Source organism: Perca fluviatilis, chromosome 6 (assembly GCF_010015445.1).
Source record: "Perca fluviatilis chromosome 6, GENO_Pfluv_1.0, whole genome shotgun sequence".
Lineage (NCBI taxonomy): Eukaryota > Metazoa > Chordata > Actinopteri > Perciformes > Percidae > Perca > Perca fluviatilis.
The window spans coordinates 10,034,606-10,054,206 of NC_053117.1; the positions used below are offsets into that span (position 1 = coordinate 10,034,606).

General features: G+C 40.5%; 1 protein-coding gene across 2 annotated transcripts in view; it reads right to left on the reverse strand.

Moving 5' to 3' along the window:
- loxl2b (lysyl oxidase-like 2b) overlaps window positions 1-18,692 on the reverse strand; it is a 57,257-nt gene extending 38,565 nt beyond the window's left edge. The window contains exons 1-3 of one of the 2 annotated variants that reach the window (XM_039803866.1): window positions 18,495-18,692; window positions 11,313-11,672; window positions 10,795-10,970 (exon numbers count right to left, since the gene is read on the reverse strand). In XM_039803866.1, coding sequence (XP_039659800.1) covers window positions 10,795-10,970; window positions 11,313-11,661 — 525 coding nt within the window. In that variant the 5' untranslated portion in view covers window positions 11,662-11,672; window positions 18,495-18,692. Of the gene's footprint in view, window positions 1-761; window positions 783-10,794; window positions 10,971-11,312; window positions 11,673-18,494 lie in introns of those variants that run through there. The other variant, XM_039803867.1, reaches the window with a different exon arrangement.
- Window positions 18,693-19,601: the final 909 nt, after the last annotated feature.

The following is a 19,601-nucleotide window of genomic DNA, read 5'->3' on the forward strand; positions in this document are numbered from 1 at the left end:
CATTTGTAAAAAACTTAAGTGTTGGAGCCTTGTGTCATTATTTTGACCGATATTGAGATTGTGATATGATTCAAAATATTGTAGGGAATGATAATTTTTATATCATTAATCTAATTTTCATTGAAAAATATAAAAATTTAAAATATTAAAATGATAATAGTGTTGTTCTTTGGTGTGTAGGATACGATTTGTAGGCTGGGACATCTCTGCAGCACCACAAGACTAAATTCAGAATGGTCACATATTTTGCCTTTAACAAATATCCATTCAGTCCGATAACATTTGGAAAGTCTAAAAGAGCCGTACAATTAAATCATTTAATCCCCATCCAAATGAGTGGAGTGCTAAATCAGAAGTAGCCTGCTCGGCCAGCAGAGGTCTCTAGTGCGCCTGCTCTATGGACCCCATAGTGCAGAAGCGGCGCAGATCATCTGGGTAATTATATGCAGAAGTTTAGAGCTTTTATGGCTTCATGCACCGTTGAGCAACTTTCATAGGAATGAACGGGGCTCCTTCTTGCGCTGTATCCAAGTCTAATTATACATCCATTGGTCTCAACCAATGGTGCACATGGCTAGAGTGTCAGCAAGGAGTCTACTTTCACCATACTGTAAATATGTATAAAATGTTAACATCAGTCTACTAGACACATGGATGATTTTGGTCGTCTGTTTTGATTAGTTATTTTGACCAATTCAACAGTTTTACATCTTGATTTTAAAACTTGAAAACACTCATCTTAGCATTTCATCAAAACTCACTCAGTGGCCTTTTAGCTCGAAGGCAGTGTGAGGCTGTCAAAAATCAGCTCAGAACCTTTCCTCTCAGACCATTTGCAGGGATTAAATAAACATTTTCCTCTCCAATAGGCCAAACCCACATTCTTGTGCTACGTGACAGTGCAGGCTGAGGGGAGGGAGCTCAGTCTGGCTGGGGGGTGGAATACGTTGCTTTGCTTAACAGATGGGCTGGACCAGACTTCTCTCATATACAGCCAAGAAGAACCTTGACATCAAATAATGAGAAAGTAGGGTTTTCTAATTGGCATTTGCCTCCAGGGAAGGGCAGAGACCACCAGAGTGAAAGGTACAAACCATCAGTCTTTCTACCCTCTGCTATTTTCTCCCAAAGATAACCACATTAATCATTCTGGTCAGAGGCAACGTGGTCTGGACTGCAGAGGATATACTGTACTGTGACTGAAATCATGGAACATGATAATGACTGGAAATGTGGTGATGGTGACCTTGTCTGGATTTACTGGGTATATAGTACATGACTCTGTGGCAGACGTGCAAAAAAACTAGTTTGAGCCGAATGTTGGTTGGCAAGGATATCCAGACTGACTAAACATTCAACCAAACAGAATTATGTACTGATAAAGACAGGCTAAAGGCATGCTGGTGCTTAAATACTGAGATTGAATATCTGATAAAGACAGAAATAAAATACTTTACACACCCCCTTTAACAGATTGATCATAAATCTTGGTGAGATAAACAACATCCATGCTACATAAGAGTCTGAAAAAACCAGCTACTTTTCTGGTTTATTTTGAAACCCAATTTGTTGCCTCCTTCACAATCTGTTTATAAATCAGATGGTTCTCACGTGGAGAAAAAAAATGGCCATTTGACCGCAGAAAAAAAGAGATTTCCTGAGTCTTTGCTTGTCGAGGAGAAAAAGTGGCACAGATGGAAAAGCCATTAGTGGGATGAGATGTATGGGAGAGGTGAAGAGGCCTCAATCTGTTGCAACTCAGCTCTAATTAACAGAGTTTACTTCGAGGTTGTAAAACATGATTTTCCTTTATTGCTTCAAGACTTAATTCTTCAATTTGAAAATACCACTACACTCTGGTCATGTAATAAGGGGCAACAGATCATTTGGGGGCAAGTGGAGCAAAATCAGAATTTAGAAATGAATATAAGTTTCAGATTAAGGAATGGCATAAAAAGATCCCTGGTTGCCTGTATTTTTTATCATTATTCTACAATCTAAGGTCAGTGGCTGGATAGAATAGTTTTAAAAAGCTCAAGAGGCTACTATGTGGGGATAACCCCACACTCGCAATGTCAAGTGAGAGTGATTTTCACTACATTGTACTGTACGATTGTGTGTGACTTCTTCTTCTTACAGTACACAGTGGAGTAGAGACTGCATCTGCCGAAGAAAAAACAACAAAGTGCTTGGAACTTTGAAACATGTGGTTTCAATAGCGGTCTTCAACAAGTCTCTCAGTCAGCAGAAATCACCTCACATCCACAGCAAAATACCAAGACACTGGGTTCACATGCAATGTGGTATTTAGTTGCACGTCTCTTTCTGAGAATTCTAATGAGCTGGGCTATTTTCAGGTATGTCTGTTGTCCCTATCTGGACTTTAAAACATGTCTCTGATCAATACCCAGTCTTTCTTGCAAGCTGATTATTCCACCAGCTGCAACGCAAATTGAGGATTCTGTGTTTTAAGAGATAGTGTTTACAGAATGCAGTGTGTCGCAGTGCGCAGTTCCTCTAAAATCCATTTAAAAGAGCCTTTGTTAACAAACTGAAAGCAGATGTTTCACAAAGCCGTGACAAACCCTGAAGTGGAGCGTAAATTACAAAGACAATGATTTAATGGAAATTAACTGCTTTTATATGGCATTAAAGCTAAAATGGCATTAAAATGTGGAAAAGAAAGACACACTCTGGAGTGATTTCAGGGCACCAGGATTTGACAGCAAAGTAAATCATCATTATGGATGGCAAAGTGTAGAAGGTGATAAACCTACTAAATACAGCAGTTTAGACAAATTTACCATATATATATATATATATTCAGAAATAAATCTTCACGGCTGCTCACTGTGTTTTTCTCATTTGTTCCTCTGCCCCGATGTAAAGGTATGGCAGGTTAGATGAGCCAAGTGTGGAAGGTTTTCTGTTGGTGCAGACAGAGCCTAAATCAAAAATCTTTGCGCACACACAGTTGGCACTGAGGTATAAAAACAGGGTTCCATTTGCAAAAATAAAAACCCTGCATACACAAAGAGCACTTATTTGCAATGTATGAATTGGACCAAAAAAAGTTCAGGTACTCCAATTCAGCAGTTGCATGACATGATCATGTGTCTTGGATATATTTATATTTATAGGCATGTCTTGGTAACATCACATAAAATGTGTTCTTGTAAGCATTTCATTGCACACGTTAAGGGCTAGACATTAACTTTTTTGCTCACCAATCACTGTAGCTACAGTGATGAAATATTCAGCTGTGATATGGTTGTGTGTAAAGCACTTTTTGTATGAAAAAATGCAACCGATCAAGACACAAGATTAGACGCTTTTAGCTCATGCTCCTCGGTGAGGTCCGGCCCATTTCCGGCACTCCTACAGTTGTATTTGTCTTTTCAAATGTACTTTCTGACATTTGCAAACACGTATAGATCATATTATACAGTATCTGAAAAATATAAATTGGGCAAGTAGCCTGGATCACATTTTTAGACATATTAAGTAGGTGTATATCCCAAAAGCTCAGCATATAATGGGTCTACAGAGTCTATAGTAATGCTAGTGGGTCTGCGAGGCCTTAATTGGCCACAACAGTGCTTTGAGCTAAATTCTAACAGCCAGCTAACATACTCACACTGACAATGCCAACGTTTTCAGGTATACTGTTTACCATTTTACCATCTTAGTTTTAGCTTGTTAGCATTCTAAAATCTGTTAATTAGCAATTTTTTAATAAACTAAAGTATTGGAAAAAAAAAGAAAAGTAAAAAAAAAAAAAAAATATATATATATATATATATATATATATATATATATATATATATATATATATATATATATATATATATATTTTATTACAATACATCCTGAGGGGGTCATGAATTTCTTTTCCAAATGAAATAGCAATCCAACCAATGGTTAATGAAACTACAAATGTCAATTTCATGGTGACCCTAAAGGAAAAGTCAAGTTATTAAGATTAATCCTTCTCAGAAACATAAAGCTCTGTACACAAAATAAATACAATCCATTAAATAGTTGTTGAAATATTTCCGTCTGGACCAAAGTGGTGGACCAAATGACTGATTGACCAACTGACATTACCATTCCTAGTGCCACACTAGTGGCAAATTACTTTCACCATAGTTTGTCCGGTCTTCATGATGACCATGTGGTATGTTTGAAAGCTCTACAAAAAGCTAGTGAGTGGACCTTGAGTTGGGATTGTTTTGTCAAAATTCTGTTTCCAAGGTCAAAAATAATCTTTGATGCTTAAACTTTAAGCCAACATGGACGAGAAGTCCTAAAAGTGCAGATACTGGGCTCACATGTCAACATTTGCATCTCCACGACAACTCCATTCACTGATCAAGATTGTGTGGCATGCTTAAAAGCTCAATAAAATGCTAGACCTTGAGTTGGTAATGTTTTGTCAAAATTCTGTTTCCAAGGTCAAAAATAATCTTTGATGCTTAAACTTTAAGCCAACATGGACGAGAACTCCTAAAAGTGCAGCTACTGGGCTCACATGTCAACATTTGCATCTCCACGACAACTCCATTCACTGATCAAGATTGTGTGGCATGCTTAAAAGCTCAATAAAATGCTAGACCTTGAGTTGGTAATGTTTTGTCAAACAATTTTTTTAGATTTTCTTGATTACCGTAGTTACATGACACACATGTTACACATTGTAACAGAGAAAAGAACAGCTGTGGAGAAGAGCCAAAAAAGTACTTGCAGATATGACACCATTACATTCCTCCTCAACAACACAGCCGATTAAATGTGACAAATCTGCTCTGCACATGGCTAGAAAAAACATCGGAACAGTCAGAATAATCAAAGGCATACTTCCTTTAACATTGATGCATGTTTGTCAGCCTTCAAGAACAGATTGGACGTTTCTTACTTTAACATGACAAAATATCACATTGTCTGCGAAAGCAAGCTCGCCCCCGAGTGAGATCCTCCATTCACGCTAATGTCAGATGGAGCACTTAATTTCAGAGTCTCCAGAGGCAAAACATCCGTTGTTTAACTGTGGGAATGTGATGCCTCGGAGTGAAAGATTTTACAGAGTTGCAGAAACATCTAACAGCTATGTGAAAAATAATTAAATAGTTGAAACCATTTTTAGATTGTGACACAAAGGGCAGCCATGTATTAATTCACATGCATAGTGCAAACGTGCTAAAGGGCTGACAAGGCAATTTATGGCGCCCTGCCATGACATGGTTGGAGATTTACAGGGAGGGAAGTGGAAGATTTGACATTAAAGCCTCAGAGGGAAAAAATGACTAAAGAGAGTAAAATGGGAGTTGTAAACTGTGCTTGGGGTGACTTCATGGCTGCTTGTAATCTACTTGTGAGAGGGAGAGCAGCAGAGAAAGAGCAAGGAGGGAAAATAAGAGAAAAGCTGCAGTAAAGAAGAAAAAGAGTAAAGATCTATGCAAATAGAGAGGAAAGTTTTGGTTCTAAGTGCTTGGGTGGGGGCTCCATTAATCTATATACATTTATATTAGCTTCTCAAATAACACATTATAATAATGTAACTTATAAAAAACTACTCTTTGTGCCTTACAGAAGTCTTAAAAATGTGGACTACATAGAAAATAGTAGAATTGATGCACTGACCCTGAAAATTACAGAAATACAAACTTGAAATACAAGCATGAAATATCACTGAAAATACAGGCTGATTGATTGGTTTAAAGAAATGCCAATAAACCAGAGCACGTTTTTCTCCCATCCTAGAATGCTGTGTGGACTAGCCAGACCCTCCTCCGCAGCGCTGTGGAGGCAGGTCTGGCAATGCGAGACTACTCTATTTACAACTCTAGCAACAACTCACAAAAGGAAATAAAATACAATTAAATAGGAAGTTCAATAATATGGGCATGAGTGCACAGTAATAATTAAAGGTGACTCCTCTATAGGGCTGCAACAGTTATTTACATTATCAATTCATCCGCAAATTATTTTCTTGATAAATCGATTAAATGTTTCAGTTATAAAATGTCAGAAAATAATATTGATAATGTTGCTATGCTACATAATGTCCAGCCCAAGGTAATGTCATCACATTGTTTGTTTTTTTTCCAATCAACATTTCAAAACCTAAAGATATTCAGTTCTAGGGCTGTAACGATACACCAAACCCACGATTTGGTTAGTTTTTTTCTGCCACATGGCATCGTTTTGTCATTGATTATATGCCACTTTGCTATACAGTGATACAACAGAGACCTTATTTATTGATATTGATTTATTTCAATATCGATCGATCCAACACCAAAGATTCTTTTGTACCTTAAAATAATGTTTCCAAATATGAGACATAAGAATAATGATAACAGTAACAGTAATGAACAATTCCGCTTCCAACCGGTAGGGGGACCGAAGAGGAAAAGTGCTTTGGTGTTGCTTTAAGGTTAGCCTACTATAAAGGTGCTGGTTGACAAGTAGCTAATGCTAATGCTTGGTCTATAACGTTAGCTAATTCTTGGTGGGTAACATAAGATTACGACATCGTTCAACATGCTCAGTTATTTTTAGTATGATTTTTTTGACCACGGTTAACAACTCTGGGCTAACCTCAGTAACGTTAACGGTAATTTAGCCAGCTAGCACACCCCTGTCTGTCTGCCTCACTCTCCCGGCGCTGCAAGGCTTCAGAAATAAGAGGGCACTGTTTAGGGAAATTAGGATTTTGACAAGTGACTGAGACACGTTCCCCAGTGAAAGTCAATGTTAGTAATATATTTCACAAGCAGATGTCTTTATAAAGTAACCAGACCTGTTGGCGAGAATATATTGTAAGAGTCCAACATTATAACCCATTTTCAAAAGCTTTTGATGACTTATAATTGAGGACGTTTGCACCAAAAATGGCTACAACAATTACAATACTCAGCCCTAATTATATCTTTCCAGCTTTTCTTCACTGCTGACAGACATTTCTATAATGCTCTATTGTGTAGCCAGTCTGCACATCAGTTGACATTTCCATATAAAGTCAAGTGACTAAGAATATTCCTCTTTCATAGGCTGCTCCTCAGACATTTTTAACTGTTGTTTGTGTCCCTTTCTGAGTGTTGACTTGAATAAATCCGGTTGAGAAATCTGACTGCATCACTGTTCATATAATTTGGATAAATGAGGCAGCCTGTTGGACCAGCGTGAAAATGGGCACTGCCAAACATCACATTTCATAAGCCCTGGAATTTCTTCATGTTGAAATTGGTTTGAAATGGAATGTAATGCATACGCATGATCACAGGTCAAACCTCAGTAATTTTCTGTGGCTATTTCTGCAGCAGACTTCCTCAAAGCATAGGAATACATAAACAGTGGAGAGATGTGACTGTAAATATTCCAGAGAACACTAGTTGTCAATCTGTGTTGTTTACTGTGCAGCTGACTGAGACACAACGCTAAATATACAGTGACTGGAGCCCATGCAAACCCATGAACTCAGCTGACCACAAAAGAACAAATTCAAGGAACAAGATGGGGTGTTTTTGTGCATGTTTACAAGTCGGTAAAAAAACCCCGGCAACACTCAAAATTTCAACAATGTGAGAATACAAAGCGGTCACAGATAGGAATCTGAACCCAGATGTCAAAGGTCAGTAACACATGCATACAAGGGTTTGTGTTTCACCTCCCTCTTAGCTCACTCTCTGGGTATTTCCTTTGTGGTGGAGTGGCTGGCCATTGAACTGAGGTTACCATCACCTGAGGAGGCAGTTATTTTACACGTAGGCTCCTTAGCACTCTGAAAGCCCTAATCATTCCATACCACAAAACCCCCCCACGACATGTTGTCATGGCTGCCATTACACACCACAATATGTGTGGGTGAGTCACCAGATTACCACTTCAAGATGATAAAGCTAGGCCCGGCTGTGTGGCAGCGGAGCCTGGTTGATCGTGTTTTACATGCTTGGAGCCCATGTGATTTCTTTTACAATGGAAAAGCAAGGAGTCTTATTTTTTTTTGCAGCTACTATCCCCGCTTGACTCCAGACGTCTAGACCTCTCCAGCCGTGCTCACTAGAGAAATCATAATCTTTACCATTTGTCTCTGGAAACCTCTTTGCAGGAAGTCGGCTATATCTGTTACCACAATGCAGCTTTAAAGGGGAACTCCACCGATTTTACACATCATTTACAGGTGTTAGCAGGGACAAAAATTCGGCCCTGGCAATTCCGTTACCGGCCCAATTTCAAATTATTTGCTTTATAATTGCATAAACCAGGCTCATGTGAGATTATGGCACCAGCAGCATGAGGCGCACTTACAGGCTTTCATAATGAAATAATACACAGAATTCATAAAACCTTCATATAAACTACCATGGCACCATCTTAGAATCTAATGGAAATGCTTGCATATTTAAAAAATATTATTACATACTTAAACCCCCAAAACACCAAAGTATAGTGGACCAGACGCAAGCTTTTATTTTGAAAAGTAGAAGCCCGACGGCACCAGACGGGAGGCTCCAGGATGCAGCCGTACAGCCTTGCATATTTTTGACACCCGTTAGGGAGTACTATGTGAAAAAATATGATGTTACTTGAGTCACAGATGGTTGGGTCTGAAGACTACGAGTTTAAAAATAAGAAAAAAACTGTGGGTGCTGTGGTTAGAAAGAAGTTATCTTACCAGACCTCTGTAGGCTGCTCCTCGTCTCTGCTGGCGACTAGAGACTCCAGGCTACATAATATGCTAATATAGCATAACCAGAATCTCTGACCGGAACTGTTGGCGGTTGAGTTATATTGTGGTCGTAACTGCCAGGCCTATCTCCACAGTGCTGTGGAGTAAGGTCTGGCTTCACCACAGATACATTCTAGGATAGGAATAAAAAAAAATGCTCTGGGTTGTTTGCATTTCTGTAAACCAATCACAATCGTCTTGGCGGGGCTTGGTTCCGGACGCAGCAACCGTGCTTCTCTGAAATCTTCTCGGGAAGGATCTTCTAGCTAGTCACTAACTCTGGCTACTGTTTAGTGCTGAGCAGGCAGTGAACAGTGGGTCTTTAGAGTTTCTTTTGCTGAAAACAGCTGCCTATTGAGGCCGAAACGATGCTATGAGAGCGTTGAGAGTGTATCAAAACAGTAAAGTTGTGGGCCAGACAGCTAAACAATGTGCTGAAACTCCATAAAGCCAAGAGTAGCTGCAGATTATTCGCTGTTGGTTCATTGCTATAAGCGGCCCCTTTCAGTTAGTTTTTCAATTCAAGTCAGCTGTAAAATAAACCTTAATCCTGACAGTTGCTTTTGTAAAAGAAAAGAAAAGCTCTGCTGAGCTGTTCACACACGTTTTGAGGGCATTATGAAAAACACTATATAGCATATTAATAACATTATAGTTTGTAAGCTCTCCAACGAACCAGAAGAGTGGCTCAAAAGGAGAGACAGATGCAGAGAGTTAGCTCTGGTTTGCAGTTTGCTCATAACATTGGAATGTGCATTCATGAGGCCTGCACAGTGAGCAGAAAGATAACATTCTGCTTTTGGTGGCAATTAGCTTAGAGCTCATTGGCTGGTCCAGAAGGCGATGTTCAGGTCAGCCTTTCAAAGACCCATCAAGACAACTCCGACAGTTATGAGCGCAACACCTAACAATTACCAGTTTAACTTCACTTTTGCTGAAACACTTTCACTGCAGGCTACTTACAAAAGGACTGGAATACAAACAGAGCCCCTATGGGTTATTAACTTTAAGTGTACAGAACTGCTTCCAGTCAAACCCAAGGAAACATTCATTATTGAAAGGGGCTTTAGGAGTACCGCTAAGCCTGTTAAAAAAAAAAACGTATTATGTTTTCTGTGATTCTGGAGGAGCTTTGCCAAGTCTGTCAAGCTGTCATGTCTGAAAGAAAAACTCCAGGGTGAGGGTTATCTCAGCTACTGGTCTACACATTTTTATAGAAAGGCTGCGATACAAACTGGGGGTGTGGAGTTTGAGATTGACCATGTCAAACGAAAAGTCGTTATTAAGTTGCATCATAGGAAATGTAGGATCCAGCGGTTTTGGAACTTGACCAAGCAGGGGCTAAAAGTCTGGATATCTCGGCCTGAGCTGCTTTTTTATTTTTCCTATTCTTTTTTAACCTGTTTTAATCTGGCTGACACAGACTATAAATACACAATACTTCAATAAATTAGGAAGTTAATGACAAAATGTATTGCGATTCAATGTGAGAAGTCAAGACAGCCAAAATGACCATGAACCTAGATGTTTTATTTTTGTTAAATATCCGGCTGCACTGTGGTCTTCCTGTATGTGATTACCTGCCTGGCTTGACACATATTCTCGCGTATCGCGTAAAAAAATAGAGGAGACGCCGAAACTATTGCTGCAGCGCGCGGGCTTACGCGGACGCTACACGCCTGGTGTGGCCGGACAGATTGGATAACATGGGCGGCGAAATAAAAATAGTTGCGCTACGCTGCTTCACGCGATGCCTGCTGTACGCGACGCCTGCTGTACGCGACGCCAGCTGTACGCGACGCCTGCTGTACGCGACGCCTGCTATACGCGACGCCTGCTATACGCGATGCTGGCTATACGCCTGCGGTGTGTTTTGGCTGTTAGGTTGGAGCCTGACAAGATGGATTTTCATGATATATGATCTCAGGATTCTGGCGTCATCTCGGTATATCCAGCTGCTTGCAAGTTAACTCTTGCGCACCAGGTGTCAAATATAGGCTAGTATGAGCACTGAAACTTTTTCCCCATTAAACCCCATTACTTTAACAGAATTTCAAGTTTACCTCTACATGGTTGGGCAGGGTGTTGACAAATTTAAATCCCGGGATTCTCTTGTCGCTGCACACCACGCCCACGTCTTCACTGTGTTTGCAGTCAGAAACACCGATCCCGTTGGAAGGACACAGCGCAAGGGTCTTTTCCTTGCCAGTGCAGTGAAGATTGTCAAACCAGATGGGTCCTGGCGATAAAGAAGAGAAACTGATCAGTGTTTCCATGGGGAGGAATGTTTCCCTTTAGCAGTGGAAACAAAGGAGTAATAAAGATTTTTCTTTTGAAGGCTAACCTGGTTTCTCAAAAGTTGTAAAGCATTTACCATGAACCAGTTTCCAATGAATAATAAGAACAAATAAGTCATAAGATCATAAATTATAAGATCATGCACACGGTTTCCATCAAAATACTGCATCCATGTTAACAATGAGATGTTATCCATTTTTATTGTGAGAAATATTATGATATTTGTGGTTGTCTTTAATGTGTTCCCACCCTTTCAAGAGTAACAGTGATTTGCATTACATACCTTGTCCTTTCCCATATTTCGAGGATGGTGACCATGAGATGGCTTCCAGGTAGCCCAGCTCCCTGCACACCACCTGAGCGGCGTGGATAGTGAAGTCGTCATCGCATACAGTGCCCCATTCATTGTTGTAGAAAACCTCCACGCGACCCTCGTTGTGTTTCCTCTTATCCCCGGCTAATCGGAGCTGGATCCTGGGCGTGTCTGGCGACAGCTGGGGGGCGACGTAGTGTTCCTGTTCTGGGTCAGGGTAGCCCGGTGGGTAGCCGAGGTGTTCGTACTGGGCAAGAGTCAGCTCGAATAGCACTAACACAATGACTGTGCAGCAGGGCAGATGCTGGGTGGACAGCATTTTGGTTGGAGCTGATGAAAAGACCAAAAGAGAGAGGCACTTATTACAATTCAGATGTTTTTTCACAATGGTTCTTGATGTTTATTAGAGAGGAATCAGACTGAAGAACAAGTACAGGAGAGAACACCGATTTAACAGTCTGAGAACCCCCTATAATCTCAACAGGGTTTTCTCAACTTGGGCATGGAACCTACAAATGTGTAACAGAAAGCCTGTCTTACAAACTGGGAACATAGTTTGGGAGTGGTAAGTAACCAGGCAGGGAGGGTCTGACAAAAATACACAATCAATTGTATTATCTATGCCCCTGCTGCTTTGATTTTGACCGTTTTCCCCCCCACTTAAAATCTGTCTCTTGTGAGTCCCCTATATTTATAAATGCTGAAATACGACTTTAAAGACCTTGTGGTCCCCTAATACTGTATCTGAAGTCCCGAAATTCAGCCTTGGTGCAGAATTACAGCCACTAGGGCCAGTCCCACAATGAGCTTTCCTTAGTATGTGCCATTTCTGTGTCTGTAGTTATTGAGGGCAAAGGTGGGGGGTGGCCTTGACCAACTGCCACTTTGCTCGTTTGAAAGCCATGATGTCTCTCTCTCATGGGTTGGCCAAATTCTCTGGGCGGGCAAAGCAGAGAAAGGGGAGGTAACCCTGCTCCTTATGACCTAATTTTTAAGGCTAACCTGGTTTCTATGAGCTCATAAGGAGGAGATTCCAGATCGGCCCATCTGAGCTTTCATTTTCTCAAAGGCAGAGCAGGATACCCAGGGCTCGGTTTACACCTATTGCCATTTCTAGCCACTGGGGGACCATAGGCAGGCTGGGGGAATGCATATTAATGTTAAAAAACGAAATTTTCATGCCATGGGACCTTTAAGCAGCTCGCCATCGATTATGTTGTTTCCCTCGGCATTTGTGATGTGAAAGGGGTGACAATCCCACAGAACATTTTTACGGTGCTGCTGTTGCGCTGTCCATGCACTGCCAGTGTCCCCTTTTCGTGCCACAACGATATCAGTTATACAATAGTTTTTCACTGCATGACAAAATTGACGTATGTCGGTGGAGCATGTGAAAGGTGCCAAATGTGCTGTCCCTGTTTTGGTTTGAAAACTACGTTGTTGCTTTGTAGTCTGGACAGGCACAAACGGAGACCTTTGGAAACGACGACGCACGTCAGTCTTATCAGTTAGGTACATGTAGGTTACATATCTTTCAGTGATGGTTCCAAGATGTCGTTGGTCCAAGCAAATAAGTCTCTGGTCCTACTTTTCGCCATTGTTGATAGTATTTTCTGTATTTTCAACTTATACATCTATGATTTTCAACCGCAGAGTAAAGTCAGACAATCTGATCCCCATAGTATGTGAATGGTCATGTGATATGCGTTGTCAGACATGTTAATATAAACAGAGATTAGTTCTGCTACTGGAACTAAAATTCTTGTGTGGACAGAGATTTTTTTTTTTGTCTCAAAATGCTGCAGCAAATGAAAAGATTTTCCTAACTTGCTAGGGCTTGAATTATTATTGTGATCACTACATGGTATAAAGTAGCTGAATATAAATGTTATGGGTGTGCAATGATTCGATTCGATTCTACGATGCATTGCGATGCATCACAATTCTACTGCACACAACAAGGCAAATTTTTCATCAGTCATGAGGCAATACAAGCAGTCAGATATCCTGTTAAGATTCGGCTGAAATTTCAAAACGGCATACCCAAATTAAAAGTGGTACAGCTCCCACATACTTTGACACTCTTGGGTGTGCCTGACATCATTGGAAAGGGAACACTCTCGATTTTTTGTTACAAGTGTCAGGGTGATTCTAGGCCTTACTGACACAGAGTTACAGAGGGTAGAATGGAGGGTTTTTATTTCCGTCCAAGTCATAAATCTGTAAAATGATCAAAATAAAATACTGTAAACACATCTGGTGATATACAGATACACCCAGGCCATAGCAACATGTCTCAGGTTATTATAGAAAAAATCCAGATGCCAAAAGACAAAAAAATTTATTTTTCTACAGAAATGTCTGTCCGATTTGCGGTCATCGGCTTGTCCGCTTTCATTGGCCATATCAGAGGCAAACCTGAACGGATTGGCTCATATGAAATGTCTATCAAAAGCTTAGAAGCTAGGGAATTCGATGACGCCCATGTTGAGCATGTAGCAAGCTGGGCAGAGAAGCTAGCGGCGATAACAAGTGCGGAAATGGAAAACTGTTTCGCGTTTTTCCCTTGTGATTCGGCCAGAAACTACAACATTGTGAGGCGAACAGATCGTTTTGGAATATAAAGCTTGGATATTACATTTCCTTGGACTCTTGGGGATTTATGAAAATCAAGTTTTGGGCAACATACCACTTTGTTGCTGAAAGGACAACGAAAACAGGTATGGATGCACTCTCGTCAGGTGCGCAGATTACGGCTGAATTGTTTTATTTTCTGTAACTGCTATAAATCATCTTATGCTTTGTATGTGGGCTTAAATTAATCATCAGATGCTAAGTTTCAATTGGTGTGTATATTTGTAGATTTTATAAAAAGAAGTTATAAAAACGCTAATGAGTGGAAGGTTTATCGAGGTTACAGCGACGCAGTGTCCCGTCAACGGGACAGTGATCCTTGAGAGGATATTGAACAACAGATTTTATTGGCTGCTATGTGTGTATTATTAGGGCAGCACGATTATGGCCAAAATGATAATCACGATTATTTTTATCAATATTGAGATCACGATTAATTATTACGATTATTTGTTGATTTTAGCCAAAACAAATTTTATTGTCACATAATTATAACTGCTTTTACATCCATATTGTGCTACATTCCTACTAATACATCCATATTGTGCTACATTCCTCCTTTATTGAAGGATACTGTGAAGGAGTATGCCATTTCAGGTGTTGTGCAACCGCTTTCCACACATGTATGTTTGCTGTGAAAGATACAGGCAACGCAATTTTCTGTTCACGTTAACGGCGCATGTGGTGCCTGGTATCTACCGGACGAAATAGCTACGCGGATTTCTGTGGCTCATTACACTGCCACTTACATGTCTGCGTTACGCTCTGATGCTCCGAAACCCACGTTAGAGGCAACATAAACATCACTGCATGTCACGCTAGTAAACACTAATAACACGTTACACAGCAGGTAACGTTAGCCTACCGTTAGCCACAGTAGTAACTGGATTAAACACGGCTAAAATGCTGACTGCTAAACAGTGTAGTAGTGTAGTAGTAGTAGTAGTGTCTGTATTTCACTGTAGGATTCCAACAGCGGGACGTCCAACAGTCTGCTGCTAAAGCTATGAGCTAAAAGACACAAACTAGCACTGGTCACTGTCTGAAAAACACAGACTGATCTCATGAATTGGCGTATGTATTACACGCCAATTTGTATTCCGTTTTTGCGTGTTATGAAGACGCATAATCGCATTTTTGCGTGTATATCACCGCAAATCGGCCGCCATTGGCCTATATTGCGAGTCCATTTCCGCCGTAGCGAGTGGTATAAAGGAACGGGGGATTGGGTAAGGAGGTAGGTTGGGTGGTGGATGGGTAAAATACAGGACTTTCACCTGGGAGAGCCGGGTTTGCGCCTCTCGTGTGGCGATTTTTCGGCCGTTTTTTGCCGTTTTTTTTTTTTTAATTTTTTGTTTTTAATAAGCCTTACCCAATGTTTCTTTCCTAAACCCAACCATTTGTTGTTGTCGTAAGCGTGTTTTAGTCGTTATTTTCCGTGTTTTTGTCACTGTTTTGTTACTAAAGCCTTTCCCTGTGTTCTTTTCCTAAACTCAACCATTTTTTTTTTCTTGCCAGGCGTGTGACGTTGTTCTCGCGATAGTACGTCGCATTCTCGCGATAACGCGCAACGTGGCGAGGCCACGTGGTGGGTCTGTTTACATCAGCTGTTTCCAGCGTGTATCATACACGTGGATAGCTGAAAATGGCGTAAAATAACACGCCATTTGGTTTTATGAAAGTGGCGTATATATTTACGCAAAGTCATGATGCCATGTTGGAAAAACAACACAGCCGGGACAAAATGTTGCGTTTACTGGTAAACTGGTAAACATTGTGACCGGCTTATGATGACCGACTGCTACCTGTTGTGGAATTTTCCTCACGTTACTCTGTCCTCTGTGACTGTCTACATCTAGAAACTAAGCTGTGCGGTGCAGGCAGGGAACAGCTCTGATTGGCTCATGGAGACATGTGATCAGACAGTGGTTTATGGAGCGCTAGATTGGCTTTGCAAAAACTGTTCTATGAAGGGAATGACGCATTTTAAATATCGCTTTATCACGCAAATTTGATCGTGGGAAGCCAAAATCGTGATCGTGATTAAAATTTGATTAATTGTGCAGCCCTATGTATTATCACTCTCCTGTATTTTTGATACAGAAGTAATTGAAACTTTACAACTTTATTGTCCGCTCAAGGCCAGAAAATAAACAGTGACATAATCGATTATGGCACTTTGCCGCATCGATGCTGAATCGTGCATGCCCCGCATTGCAATGCATCGCCGAATCGATTATTGTTGACACCACTAATAAATGTACATTATGTGAAACAGTTGCACAATCTTTCAAATGCCTGTGTGAAGAGATGATCATCCAATAGTTTTCTTTGAGTTGAGTTCAGAAAATGAGTCCAAGATAAGCTGGACTCAAGCCTGAAACAGACCTGCGGGGTGATGTAATGTCAAACAGGCAACAACTAAGGCCTTTGCTTCTGCCTAACTTTAAAAGACAAAGAATACATCACAATTCCAAGTCAGACTGATATAATCAAGAGTTCATGGTCGGACAAAACGTGTCTCGAAAATTGGCACACAACTGAAATTATCCACAGGCTCATCAACAGCTGTTTCCACGACCCATTAAAATCTTGTGCTCTTGTGTAAAAACATCTGACAGAAGCCAGATGATCCTCCAACTGCAGGGTTTCTACTTTTCTCATAACGTGGCGGTAGTTGCACAAGCTAGTAACAGCACACACATTACAGAATGAACAGATGAGAATGAAATCATGCTCATTAGGGTATTTTCAAATGAATGCAGATGAACCCCTCTGGAAACTCTTAATGCCAGTGTATTCATGCTGTAAGAAAGGTCAGAAGGGCTTCTGTGTCTTATATAATTACAAACTGCTTTCACCTTCATGGAAGTCAGGTCCCACCTCCTGTTGGGTGGGGGTCTATGCTTTGGTTCAAACGGTCAAAATGTCAGTTAATAAGAATGTCAAATGCTCTTCTTGTGCCCTTTTCTAAAGCACGTTTAGGAGAGCTTTACTGCAAGTAGACACAGAGAGAAGGGCTGAGAAAGGCACCAACCACTGTAGAGCTGGCTCAGGTTTGCCTTGGACCAGCTCATAGTTATGCTGCTATAGTTTTAGACTGCCGGGGAACTTCATTTGACTCACTCTCTCCATCTACTTTCCATTCATGTTCCAGAAATACTTGTTAACAACTTATCTCCGGGGAGCTTATTCCCCGGAGTCCTTGCGTTTTCTCGCCTCGCAGTTTTCTCGCCTCGCAGTTTTCCTTGGATTCCACCTGGTCTTGCTCGATGTCCTGCTGTGCCCCACTATGCTCCGCAACGCCCCACAACGCCCTACTACGCTCCGCAACACCCTGCATCGCCCTGAACTGCTACAACTATTATTTCTAGTCATAGTTCCACTATCTTTATTGTTACTGTTCATCATTCCAACTGCTGTAATTATTATGAATCATATTTCTCTATAGCTGTATATCTGTGTCAGTGTCTGTGTCCAAACCGGCAGCGACAGATGCCGGCCACAAAGAGCCCGGGTCTGTCCGGGGTTTCTGCCTAAAGCAAGTTTTTCCCTCGCCACTGTCGTACCAAATGCTTGCTCTTGAGAAACTGTTGGGTCTTTTTAAATTATAGAATATGGTCTAAACCTATATATTGTTGGGTAGTTTAATTTATAATAAAACATTGTATTTTATAAACTACATGTGTTTTGTGTGCAAAAATCTTAATCTGTAAAGTAACTTGTAACTAAAACTGTCAGATTAATGTAGTTGAGTAAAAAGTATAATATTTCTCCCTGAAATGTAGTGGAGTAGAAGTAGAAAGTGGCATGAAAAGAAAAGACTCAAGTAAAGTACCTCAACAAGTACCTCAACATTTGTACTTAAGTACAGTACTTGAGTAAATGTACTTAGTTAATTCCACCATTGAATCTATTCATCGTTTAATCAATTAAATGCCAAAAAATACAGAAAAGGTCTCATTACGAGTTCCAGATGCTAAGGTGACATCTTTACATTTTGTCTGACCAACAACTGAAAACCCAAATGTATTCAATGTATGATATAAAACACAACACAATTTGCAAAAGCTCACCTTGAAAATACAGGAAAATACAGCAAATCTGGGGTAGGCCTATTTTTACTTTATAAAAGACTGAAACAAATCATAAAAACTGTTGACAATCTTATGACGATCGACTAATTGATTAATAACTACTGTATGTGCTCAAATGTATGCACGAGGTATACAATGCAGACGTGAAATTATGTAAAAACCTTCTATAATTGTATCTCATATTTCATCACTTACGACAGATTGTTAGAAAGACAGCAGGGCAAAACTTTGAAGCATGATGTAGCCACTGAACGTCAAAGACAATGAAAACCCTGCAGTAACACCGCGGGACTTAAAAAAACAACACAACTGACCATCAGACAGACACAGCAGCATAACTCTTAATGACAAAGGCTTTAACTCTGATTGTTAAAATACTTGAGGTAACTTTCTCATGTTTTCAGGCTCTAGTTGAACTTACTTTTCTTGTCCCTCCTGAGGCCGTGTGCTCCTGCAGGCTGCAGTAACACTGTGTACAGACCAAAGCCCAAAGTCAGCTGTTTCTTCTCCTTCTCTCTAAACTTTCGCTCCTTCTCATGCAAACGTCTGGCTTCGGACCGGAGCTGCGGTGGCCCCGCCCACTGACGTCCACCTTTAAAGATGACCTCACCGGAGACGGCCCGGGACGTGGAAGTAGCGGATCCGACCTGTGAAGCGACGTTGCTGCCTTCAAAGACTGTCGAAAAACTGTTTTTAAAAAAAAAACGATTAAGTGATCATTAAACAGCCATGAAAAAATGGGGTAAATGGGGAGAACATTTATTTTCTGGAAAAATGACGATGATATCTATGGAGTAGGTTATTATTTTAGAAACAAGAGAAACAGAGCTGTGATGTACGTAGGTTACTTCAACATGAAGAGGAAGAAATGTCCAACATGCATGTAGATAATCAATCAATGTATTTCTTTGTTACGTGAAATTATAAAAGAATACGATTTCAGTGAAATATAATGTGTCAGTTCCTTCATTGTAGGCCTATGCATTAAAAACAGTAATAATAATAAATATATGGGGGGTGGTTCTACTGGCCTGAGGGTAGAGGAAAATAATGAACTTATTATAAAAATGTATTGGTATTGTTTATATATGTGTTGCAAAAGATAGTGACATCACTGACAAGTTGTCTCCATACTTCCATTATGTCATATCTCAGCTGGTATACCACACTTCCTTTATCACATACATTTGATCTAGATGAAGGCAACTTTGACCTGTCATGTGTATAGCAGCATAAGTATCCTCAAAGTGTTCAAAACCCTTCACTGGACTGGACTCTACTCTGCTGCCACCTGGTGTAAAACAAAACGGGACATTTTTTTTCTTCCAACAACATTGGACGTAACGTACACTTTGTGGAACACAAGCAGAGGTGTCGTTAGGCCTGGGCATCAATACTATGGCCACGCCAAGACCAACACCCTACAAAGCAGCTCGATTGGTTGGGGTTAGACATTTGACCTCGAGTGGTTAAGGTTAGGATAGCCGATTGGTCAGGGGATAGGACCTGAACAAATGGGGTTACGTTA